We start from the raw sequence: 12,945 nt of genomic DNA, 5'->3' as shown, positions 1-12,945 counted from the left end.
TTGTGTATGATGTCAAATCACGGATTGATGTGCTGATAAAATATAGAACAAGCTTCTCGATCTAAACATTACATTCTCAATAACTATAGTTTACAATTGTACACTTCAGTATATACTTTGATAAATTGTGAAACTTTATTTTAGAACTTTTTTTTGTGGAGATTTTGAAGATTAAAATCTTAAGTCGATAAAATGGACGCAACATTTAAAAATAATACGGGGATATACAAGTAATTTTTTCCATTTTAAAAATATGTACGAATGATTTGGAGAACATAAAATATAATATGAAATTCACAGTTAAATACTTTGCTTAACTAATGTAAAAACTTTGATCGAGTATAGTAAAACTTACAAAACTTTAGTAAATTATACGTAACTTTAATAAACTATAGTTGACAACTTGACTAAAGTGTTGTTTGTAAGGGTTCATAAACATTTGTCTTCACAGCTTAAATGGTAAATTTGAAACGCATGACTTGTTATAAACATATTAAAACTGTTTTATACATTCCATACTTGTATATCTTAATTGATCAACTTGAGCGAGAATTACGCCGAAGCTTTCAAAAGGTAACCGTTCACGGTAACTCGGGTGTTGCTAAAACGCAGAACGGAAAACGGAACGGAAAACAGAAAATCTTATTTCAAATTATTTACTTCAAGCATATATAAATCAGACAGGAACCAGTATTCTTTATCATATAGTTTATGTCTAATTAAAAAGAAATAACACAACAATGTAATTTATTCATGACCCCCCCCCCCCCCAAAGAACTACATGCGGTGGTCAATGAAATACATACTAATGAGACACACATCACTTGTCCAAATCTAATTTTTAAGGCTTATTCACTAAAGACAAAACTCTCTTTTTTATCATTTATTATGAAACAGGCAAATGTGTTTTAAAACAGGGGATGGGGGGGGGGGGCTGACAAAAAGAGAGAATAATTATGTACACATCTGTGTTCTAGACAACGATCACCGACAGTAAGGAAAGAATAGAGGACATTTGTTTCCATAACATTTAAAAAATATGTTGCCAAAAATAAAATTCTCTAGTTGGCCCTTAACTTATTTTTGTTGATTAATTTTTTATATATATATATGAAATATATGGAGATAACGAACAGTATTCAAGCTCAAAAGTCCATCAAACAATACAAAATAGGAGCAGAGCAAACACGGACCTCTAAACATCAGAGGTGGGATCAGGTGCCATGGAGGAGTGAGCATCACCTGCCGACCGGTCACACCCGCCGTGTGCTCCTTGTCATGATCGGGAAATAACGGAAAAATCCGTCGACAATTCAGTGTGTAAATAATGGCCTAACAATTAGTATGAAAAACGTCAGTCAGCATTTGACTCCATGATAAATTGTATTTGCTGACAAGGTCATTGTATCGACCATAGAACTTACGAAATGATGACTTTAAACGAGACTGCTGATATTCTTGTTTCATCAACTTGTTTGTCAATAATTTACCTCGTTTTAGAAATTGTTCATACGTAGAGCATACTCTTGCGTATCGAATCAACTGAGAGATATATACCCCGTATGCCAGTGATGAAGGTATATTGCTGCATAAGTAAGGGAAGTTGACGATTGAAAAGTTAAAGTCATCACGTTTATCGTAAAACTTGGTTGTTAGATTACCATTAACGTCTTTTTCAAGTAAAATATCCAAATATGAAACAGATGTGTCAGACTCTGTGGTATCTTTTATCTCAAGCTCACAAGGATATATCGTATCGACATAAGAATGAACATAGCCATTGTTAATTGACAATACATCGTCGATATATCTAAATGTCGAGTTGAAGGCCACAGCAAGTGTGTTCCTCTTTTCACGTACAAGATTTTGGACAAATTCTGCTTCATATGAATACAAAAAAAGGTCTGCTAATAACGGGGCGCAATTGGTACCCATGGGAATTCCAATAGATCCAATATATATATATATATATATATATATATATATATATATATATATATATATATATATAAAGTTAAGTATGGATTCTGCAGTCAGTAGCTATATAAACACTACCTGTACCCTTCTAAAATGTTTAATATGTCCAAGTAATCATCTACATAATTATACAGGTTAAACCTAGAAGTCCCATCCACTCATTCTTAAAGTAGTTTACTTTCGATATTTCATATCCTCCGACGTTGGAATTAACAAGGTTTTACTGGTACATGTATTATTGAAAAGCTAAATATATTGAACAGTGATCAATCTTCATAAATTCTGTACAAAATGCGAATCCTGAACAAGGTAATCCTGGGAACACCAGAGATCAGGTGCCTATGGCAAGTAAGCAACCCCTAGGAGTGGTCACACGTCGTGAGCATTTATTGATGAGGTAAATGGTGTAATTAATGACGTTTGATGAGCATCAGCGTCCCCATCACTTCTGTCCCGTCCATGATAATAGGATCCCATACATAAATCCAGTAGGGTGAGGCCCAGGGACCATTGAGGAAAGCTTGGTGACAGGCATTGAACCACCACCCTCCCCCATTATAAACAGCGCAGCTATCACCACCAAGTCTATCGTTATCCCTGTCTGAGGTGCTGAAGTACATCCCAGACACATTGAGGCCAGGAATATGAGTGTTTCTTATACTGTCACCTGTACACATAAAACATACAACATAAAAACAACACATAATAAAGATTCTGATTTAACGCGAGCACTGAATGTCATAAATATGACTCCTAAACATCAAATTGCTAAAAGATAAGTTTGTAAATTGACTGTTCAAAAGGGTTTTGGATTGCAAAAAGTTTAGGAATATGACAAAAAAAGATAAATTTTCTTTTGAGATTGTTGCTTTACTTGCTACATTTATGTGATGATAAACTCCTTTCGAACAGTAAGTACTACACATACATACATGACGTCTTTTGTACCTCAACTTAAACCTCAAGTAGCTTCTAACAGACACGTACCTAAGGTTCCCCTGGTAGTCCCCTTCAGGGAAAGTTTATAATTCTCTGATTCATCAGAAACAGTGAATCCATCGTACAACTGATACAGACTAGTACCATTCACTAGTGTGATGGAAACATAGAGGGAGCAGTCCTTTCTCTTTGTTAACTGATGGATTTCGTTATTTCCTGTATTAACATTAATATATTTGATATCAGTAAAAAGGCTACAACAGTTATTAGTTTTTTGTAAAATTTCCATTAAGTGAAAATCATATTCTATTCTCAAGCCTTTTCAATCAGAAAATATTTCCCTTTAAAACTCGGGATATATGATTTTTGTCCCAACATCGCTACAAATATCATTTGGATTGTGGATTTTAATCAAAATTTATTTTACCTATCCAAACATCCTGTTCCGGTGAACCAAAACCATTCTTGTATTCCGTCCAATTCCTATCAAATCTCAGAGATCCTTTTACTCGCTTTTGAATGGCCTTGAAAGAATGAAAATCTTGAAGATTTTTTTTTCAATCATTAAAAATCATAAAAAATAAAGATTTTTTTTTTAGCTAGAAAAGGATTCCTTCGGCTATAATTGCCAGAGTGTTTTGTAGTATAATTATGACTTTAATTTGAATTTAAGTAAATAGACATTCCTGCTAATCAAATATTTATACTATTTACAAAGCTTCCAGTTAAACTCTCTCCTCAAGACTAAGATAATTTCTCAGTTATTATTCCAAGAATATAAAAATGGCTCTCAGTAAGTTTGATTATGGTTAATCTTCAAAACATTTTTCATAGTGTATTAACAAATACATTTGATTTAATTCCTGACACAGATTATTTAAACAGAAGCAAGATGAGAGCCATAAGTTATTCATCGATGAGTTGTATAACTTTTAATGAGGAAGCAATGTACTTAAACAGACAAGGATCACAACTATTATTGAAGTAAAAACCCAGGTTTTCTAATAGAAATAACCTAGTAATATCCTTGCATGTTGAAAGAAACAAACAAGTTTTAGAGATGCTTTTAGAGATGCTTTGTCATCAAATTCAAATTGAAACTCCTTTCGATTGTTTTTAAGGTATTGTTTGGAAATGTTTAGAAAAGAAAATAAAGAAAGTATTGTAACAGATAAACAAAATATATATAATTATTTGCAAAAATATTTACTTTATCATATCCGTCCTAAAGATAAGCCTAGGCGTCATTTGTTATGCACGTAACCTTTTCCAGTAAAATCTTAGAGGAAAATTAAATGAATAATTCTGGGAAAAAAACAATTTTTTCCACCAAGGACAAATAATTTTCTATACTTTTAAATTGCCAAGCAGTTTCACTAAACTTAGACACAGAATGAAATTGAAGTTTATTTAATCTAAACGGTCTTAATACTTCAATTAAAATGCCAAAATTAAATCATCGCTAAAAATTCATCTTTAGGGTAATGCCAAAACATACATTACTTCGATTGGCAAAAGAAAAGGTCAAACAAAATACATTTCCTCACCCTACATGCCTAACTCAAGATTTATTTCGAAAAATTATACCGTCCATCCTCCATCCATTGTTTCCATGTCACAGTAAACTCTGACAGGACGGGAGCTGGTCTCATAGGGATAAATTTCGTACACACCTGAATTAGTGTGACCATTTTCACGGAAGTCTTTACAATCTATAGGAAGTACTGAAACAGAAAAAGAAATGTTTTTGAAACATACAGAGTTTTGTATTGGACAAGAAATATATCTACCGAAGTTGCGAGTAAATATACAGGTTTTAAGAAGGAAATACAGGGTATCTACCAATAAAACCAGTATATAGTTATGACTGAATTGTGTCCTTAATGTAATAAGTTGTAGACTATTATCTTTATTATTTTTTCGTTTTTTGGATTTAGAATTATTTTAATTTTCATTCATTTACCGGTATTTTGAGTTAAGAATTTAGATGGAAAAATGGAAAAGTTTCTCAACGCTTAATTATTGGTTTTAACGACGATTCAAGAGCATGAATCCAATAATTATTTACAAAAAAACATCTTGCGTTTTAAAAGATATTCCTGCTTAATATTTCATTATGAAAACCCCTATATATGTCGGCCTAATTGAAATTTATAAGGGATTGTGTGAAATCTTAGGGCTACATTTATCTTATATTTTTGCATCAATTGATGAAAACTATGTTTCAATTACTTAGTATAGTTTAGATACACGTACGGGGCATAATTACATCATACCCTTTCAGACATCACAATATCAAATTTGAATTGAGGTACATGTATCTGCATGTATTTTAGAAAAATGGGGTCTAAATTGTCTTTTGTGACGGATTTATCACTGTTATTTTACAGAAAAATGTTTTCATTTAAAAACCATCCAATCAGAAAGCTCCTTGAAATATTAAAAATGAAATTTAAATCCAAATTATGTTTTATTGTTTCTGGGTCTGCATCGTAAACGGTACTTTCTCAGGTTAAATACAATAAAATACACGTTATTCTTTTCAATTTTACATTTTTCTCACTTTCACATGCCAAACTTTTCAAAGCATTAAATTTTGTTAAAAGGTAAATTTAATAAAAACACAGTCACGAGAATGTATTTGCATTCACGAAATAAGATGTATAAAAAATACTCTTTGAAATCAACATAATGTGAACAAATTCAGTAAATGTGACAATTCAAGAGAGTGCTTTAAACGTACTCCCGAAAATAATCATAAAATAAATAATAAATAAGTCTTTTTGACCTATTACAACATTAGTCACAGACAAAGCATATTGTAACATTGTTTCAATAATTTTTTTTTTTTTTTTGGGGGGGGGGATTTCAATTCCATTAAAAATATCGATGATTTATAATTCAGTACCTACAATTGTGTAAATAATATTTCCAATCAGCCTCCTCCGACATTTCAGATGTGAAGATCTTCTTGTGGGTGCGACATCTCATCAATTTACCATTGAATCCAAAGAAGGTGCAGTTCTTCCGGCACATCGTAGAACACTCACTCAAGGACCTCAGCTTGTATTCTTCCAAAAGTTCGTTATTTGACTTTCTATTGTGAAATTCCGTTTTTGTCGTATATTTCCTCGAAATGAAAATAGCTCGAGATAAAATTGGGGCAACAAATAAACAGAAAACAATACGAACACTCATATTGTACGGAGTGGCGGCAACTAAGCGATCTTCCAGCTGCAAATTATAAATATCAGATCCTAAGTGTCCAAAGGGAAAAAGATTGATTCGTTAATTGTTCATTTTTTGCAGAGTCTGTAATCTTCTGTTTCTTTTTATGGACAAAAACATCGATTGGATACTCATTACGATTGATAAAATATTCATAGCCTGATCAGAAATCTAGTGTTTGTTCGTCTCAGGTTAAATGGTCTAAATTTACTTATCCGTTAATTCGTATGAAAACACGTTAAAGAATGGATTATGATGTGGACACCACATAAAAACAGAATTATATCTTTTTAAATAGCTTTAAATAACACTGTATTCTGTTTATTGAGGGGAAATATATGTACATGTTTTTGACCCAGTGCGTCTTTTAATACAACCACATGTACCATTTTAGATAAGAATCCACAAATTATATTAGAAATGTATTTAGGGAATAACTTTTCTTTTGCTTTGATTGATCAGGTAATCAATCAATTTGCCTGCATGATAATTTGCATAAATGTGTTGATACTTTACATTTTCTACAATACGTGTCACTTTTTCAACATCTGGACTAAAAAGACAATTATTGATCTGAATAACCACTTTTTATGTAATGGATATATGCCGAATACTTTTCTATATGTAAAATTATCAGACTGTTTGAGGCCCGTCAGGGCCGAAAACAGATAATTTTACATATAGAATTGTATGAGGCATATATCTTACTTAAAACATTGCTATTTAAATGTCCAAAAGTTACCTGGAGGAGTCCGATAATTACACAATAGGAGTTCAGGCATCAATAGTTTTCTACCTGAAACCATCTAATAAGTAGACAAAAGAAAAGAAAAAAGTTTTTTTTCTTTAGACAGTAAAATCAGTGAGTGAACTCTTTTGTTTCATTCATTCATTCATTCAATGGCAGTCGTTTGGCTTAGCAGGAACTATGGACAGTGGTCAGGTGATGAAGGATTTTTTTATGATTCGGAATATTTTTTTTTTATTAAGTGCGTTTGACACTGATACAGATACAGCGTTGGATGGGATGATATAATGAAAATCTTCGGTTTTAAAAGTGCGGTCATTGGCGAACAAACCTCGTCAAATGATGAGATTCGCAGACTGGTTCTTTATCAGAAATGGATTTAAATTGGCTTATTCACAGAGCTGTATCGAAAAGGCTTTGCAAAAAACCGAGTGGAAAGTGTTACTTTTGAGGAAGATTAAAACTGCAGTTTCTTCTTGGATTTGCTTTTTTTAACAACTTAATTTCCTCGCGTTCGCTTTCCCTGAATTTTTTCTCCCTAACTTTTTTTTTTGGTTTTTGGACAAATTAAACCTTGATTTCACTTTAGTTGTTGTTTTTTAACTACTGTCCGATTTTGTTATCACTGCCGTCCGATAATGTATTATTGGACTGTTAATTATTATTATCGGACGGCTACAGGTAAATTTTTAGACTGCAAGAACAAAGGCATGACGTCAAAGCAATGTTTTAATTACTGATATTGGCTTAAAGTATTCATCGTAACTTTGTTTTTCTTCATTTTTTCAGTACCTTAGCTAATAATTTATTTTAAAGATCGAAGTTTGGAATTGAAATTTCTTCGAGGGACACTTTTTATTTCATTCTTGTTAATTTGTTCGAAGGTTTTTTGAAGACTTTGTAATGTAAATTATTGATATGTGCTTCTCATCAAGGAACCCAAATCTATAACCTTAACAGAAATAAAATAATTACCTCCCTTATCTTCAAATGCTCATTAACAGGAAATTGAATTTGAAGTCATCCGTGATCTCTCGCCCATACCAAATGCTACTTAAGCAATAAATTGCATAAGAATTGAATTCATAAAACGGAACAGAAATTTGACATCAGTATCAAAATTATGCAACTGTTGTTAGATTCCTGAACATTTATTATCTTTTTTCCTAAGATATATTGTAGGATTTTCTTTGTACAAGAAAATGCATTAATGATGTTTGTATTCATTATTTCTTTAGAAAGAAAATATTAATTTCTACTATGATAAAAGGATAGGTAAGAATACATTACTTTGCAACTGCAGTGATTTCTCCTTGAACATTATGTTTTTTTTAGAGTCTGAAGAGAGAATTCTGAAAAGTTGTTAATACCGTGAATAGGCAAAAAGCATGAGCTTACCTCTGAAATAACACGTGGATCCGAAAATAACGTTTGAAGATATAAGTTCCGCAGCACAGTTAAGGTGCCAAATGGAAATATCGGCGAATTTTTTAGATAGAAAATACATTCTTTACAAGGATGGGCATTTCTTTGTAGGACTTTACTATTATCGGACAAATGCAATGTGGTTGAAAACTAAATGTTGAGGACGATTAGATTTCTTATTAAGACTTGTCACGTGATGTGGCAGTCACGTGATTTTAGCAAATATACCTGAAGTATTGAGGTCATCTATAAATTCTAATATTGCAAGGGCTTAACCAAGTTAAAAATCTAAGTTTAATATTATTTTCAACACTCTTTGTAGTTTGTGAAAAGTGCTGCGAACCTATATAGATTCTACTATCTAATTGCTAAAATTACATTTGTTAGACCGTATGTTGAACATTTTGCTGGTCAAGTACATTAAATATAGATATAATTAATTCATTTGCAAGATTTCAACAGGTTCGCAGCACTTTTCAAATATCTTCATACTTCTTGAGTTTATGTGTAAAAGCTTGTCATAATTCACTGAGGGTATGCCCTTGCAAATATCGATTTATTACGACTCTTCTATTACCCTTCAATGAATCTGCATACAAATACATGTATACGACAGTATCGCTTGTCTAGGGAATGTACGGGAAGTATATGAATAAAATCATAAAACAGACCTTGCATACAAGTTAATGGCCTCTTATATATCTACAATTTATATTTAATTTAATTACAAAATACATTTTTCATTGTATAAATATAACTTGATCCGCCTCTCACTGCATACAAACTGCGTCAAATTTTCTGATATGATGTCACATTGACAAGTGCATTGCGATCAGTGAATTGTTTATATATTGCTGTGTGGGATTTAACCAACGACAATAATGCATGCACTAGTTAGTATTGATGTAGTTTAAAGCTATTCATAAGTTTAAAATGGCAAATCATTTCATTTTGTGGTAATTTGAAGAACTTATATTTTTGTGTGATGTCATAGTAAGCATTTCCCGTATAAATTAGGGCCCGCCTCCTTACTGCAGCCTTAACTCTCCTGCGAGTCTACTGGTTGATTTATAACTATTTTTGTTTGTTCATGACCTTTTACTCATAAACGTAAGGAAGGTTTGTTTTTAGTTTTATTTTACATATATTAACATTTCCAACTGTTTTCTCGGTGATAACTCTTTGAAACTTAGATGTGTTAATTTCTCGATAATAACAAATGTCGCCAAGTGAAAGGTCGAGTGCCAAATATGCATGTCAATCTCTCGCGGCTGTCTTTATGTCTGACATTAGTGGAAGGAATTATGGAAATAAACATGGATTGCCTCGTGTATTTCAAATCTATTAGACACCATTATTTAGATTTATATTTACAATTTTATTTCGCATATAAATCTAAATATAAGGAATTTCTGTCTAGTTCGCTCGCTAGGCAAATTATCCCACGTTTCCAACTATAGTTGAAGCCCTGGCATACCCAAAAAGCTAGATAAAGATTCCCTGATTATAATGATTGAATAGTTCTATTTTCAGGATATCCACTACGATTTTGTCTTTAATTACGGGCTGTTCCTGATAATATGTTTTCAATTTACAAATACATTCGCTAGTTTGAGGGTTAGTTTACAATTGGTAGTACAAAGCTACTTTTTACGAGGTTTACTTCCGCAAGTGGTGAAGCTTGTGAAGTACTCGGTGAGAACAATATGTTCTCAAACTTAATTCTGGGAACATAATTATTTTATTGGAGGACTATAATGCATAAAACCATCTTTTTTTGCCAGCTGATGCATCTTACAGCTATCGTGCAAAGTTATAAACCTATTACATGCTACAAGCAAAGCCACGTCCGCCATATTTCTCTCTTCTCCGATAGTTAAAATTCTAAATAGATGTGATCAATCGCAGTCACAGGCCATTGCGAACGTTTCAAGAAGGCTGATTGTGCAAACTCCACCTATATGTCAAGGCTGTACTGTCATGCGCTAAATTTTGCAAACTAAATATGATACAAATTAAAAAAAATAAATAAATAAAATAAATTGAAGATTAGGGGTTTTTTTTAATTTTACAAACGAGTGATATTTTAAACATGAAAAATATAAAGTAGACCGTTTAACATTGCTTATCGAACATAGACAGTATAGGCTTCATAAGTGGGTGGTCCATACGGTACATGTAAGTAAAACAAAAGTTATAAAAACTAGAAATATTCTATACAAAGTTTTGTCTTACGGTAACTTACGCCTACACAAACACAGCGTAATCAAAAACAACAATATGAAACTGGGCTGCCCGCTTATCCATAACTAGTAAGGATCTATCCATACCTCCGCAGCTAGGTTAAGGACGCCCATGAAATATACGCCTTTATATTTTCAGGGAAAATGAATACAATTTTAATATTTTTTTAAAAGCAGTAGTTTTGATAAATGTGAATTATGGTGTTTGCATTTGTATAAACCAGGTCTCTGCTGAGTTCGGGCAAAGTGACATCGCTTACATCAGCTGTTTGTCACGTGACAGGTTTAAAATTGAACCATATATGTACTACTACAAAGATCGTAAAAGTTCAACGATATATAGGCATCATTCCGCAATAAAATTTATTTTGTTTTCTTTGAGACAAATTCCTCAATCCGAAAAGTGCTGGGAGCAACTTCCTCATGCTCGAGAATTGTTTAAAATTTAGCCGTATTTCTATAAACTCCAGACAAAAATGTAATATGCATTGGAATAATGTTAGATTACGGAATAAATAAACAATGTACAACCAGCTCCCAGCACTTTTCAGAATATTAGGAATGATAGCTATACGTGTTTAAAAATTCAGAATTTATAGTGAAGCGGATATCGTTGAACTTTTAATATTTTCGAGGGGCTGGACCTGTCATTCTAGCACGTTACTGTACAAATGTGCTCTCTACGGCTTTATTTAAAGTCTACACATTATCAATTTAGTTTGACAATAAAATGTGGATTAATGTATTTCAGAATATGTCTCTCTTTTGGTCCGACTACGCATGTTTCGTATTTATTTTTATTTTTACAAGCTACGATAAAAGCTTGATCCACGCCTCAAATACAGAGAAACTGCGTGTCAAACTAAGAAATGACGTCATTTCAGTAAGTACAGCGAGATCAAGCTGGCTTTCATTCTGCATACGCAAAGTGCTATTATGGCAAGATAAGTTGCACATCCATTTATCTTTATAACATTTATGAGAAACAGAAGTATTTAGTGTGTTTTAAAAAGAACATATAGTATTTATTCATCGAGATTCATTTGTATTGTTTTAACGTGACGTCATAATAGCTTTCCCGAACCTCTGCATAGGCTGACGTATATATGAGAGTCCTTAACCTAGCTGCGTCGGTAATCTTCCAGGGATCAGCTATTATTTTGAAAAAAAAGTGTTATCAAAAAGGAAATATTTATCCCCAGTAACCCAATTTATCTTTTGATGAGTATAACATTTTAGACCCAGTTGTACCCCAGAAATATTTTTATTTTGTATTGAATATATATATTCGAGTCATATAATTATATATATAATATATATAATATATATATATATAGATCAAGATATAGATATGTGTGTGTGTGTAGGTCACACACGCGCGCGCAAGAGTGCATGTCCATGCCGAGTGAACACAGGAATGTTTTAAAGTTGTCTGGAAGAAAAGTGATGCAATTATACAACTAACTGGTTTTGGATTTTATGAAAATCAAAATCAATTGAAAGAATTACTTGGGGTACTTATGCAACAATAAAATATATGGAGATAACGAACAGTATTCAAGGTCAAAAGTCTATTAAACAATACAAAATAGGAGCAGAGCAAACACGGACCTCCAAAACATCAGAGGTGGGATCAGGTGCCATGGAGGAGTGAGCATCCCCTGCCGATCGGTCACACCCACCGTGTGCTCCTAGTCATGATCGGGAAATAACGGAAAAATCCGTCGACAATTCAGTGTGTAAATAATGGCTTAACAATAAGTATGAAAAACGTCAGTCAGCATTTGACTAAATGATAAATTGTATTTGCTGACAAGGTCATTGTATCCACCATTGAACTTACGAAATGATGAGTTTAAACGAGACTGCTGATATTCTTGTTTAATTAACTTGTTTGTCAATAATTTACCTCGTTTTAGAAATTGTACATACGTAGAACATGCTCTTGCGTATCGAATCAACTAAGAGATATAAACGCCGTATGCCAGTTAGGGAAGTTGACAATTGAAAAGTTAATGTCATCACGTTTATCATAAAGCTTGGTTGTTAGATTACCATTAACGTCTTTTTCAAGGAAAATATCCAAATATGAAACAGATGTGTCAGGCTCTGTGGTATCTTTTAGCTCAAGCACGCCTGGCGTAATCCTCTAGAGAGTCCATTCAATTAAGTAGGTTTTCTGTAGCCCATGTTAGTCTGCATGCAGTTGGTGTAGTACATGTATTTCAGATTTTCAATAAATTCTTCGCTTATTATATTTTAAATTTGATGTTTTCGAGGAAAAGTTTAAGATACGACGGTTGTTCAATTAATAATGCAAAAACTGTTACAAGTACATATATATAAATTTTCAAAAAGTATTTTTTTCTTAAGCTCTTCGTTGAA

General features: G+C 32.5%; 1 protein-coding gene across 1 annotated transcript; it reads right to left on the bottom strand.

Annotated features, from left to right (window-relative positions):
• Positions 1-2,387: 2,387 nt before the first annotated feature.
• On the bottom strand, positions 2,388-5,952 carry LOC133198343 (fibroleukin-like). The gene is made up of 5 exons (XM_061334447.1): positions 5,829-5,952; positions 4,504-4,640; positions 3,344-3,440; positions 2,965-3,132; positions 2,388-2,644 (listed from the first exon to the last, which is right to left on the bottom strand). Exons 1-5 carry the CDS (start codon positions 5,950-5,952, stop codon positions 2,388-2,390), a joined length of 783 nt encoding a protein of 260 aa, XP_061190431.1.
• Positions 5,953-12,945: the final 6,993 nt, after the last annotated feature.

The sequence above is a fragment of the Saccostrea echinata genome, unplaced genomic scaffold, assembly GCF_033153115.1.
Source record: "Saccostrea echinata isolate AGI-Se365-2 ecotype Australia unplaced genomic scaffold, CSIRO_AGI_Sech_v1 ptg000033l, whole genome shotgun sequence".
Lineage (NCBI taxonomy): Eukaryota > Metazoa > Mollusca > Bivalvia > Ostreida > Ostreidae > Saccostrea > Saccostrea echinata.
This window is presented reverse-complemented; position numbering and strand designations above follow the sequence as displayed.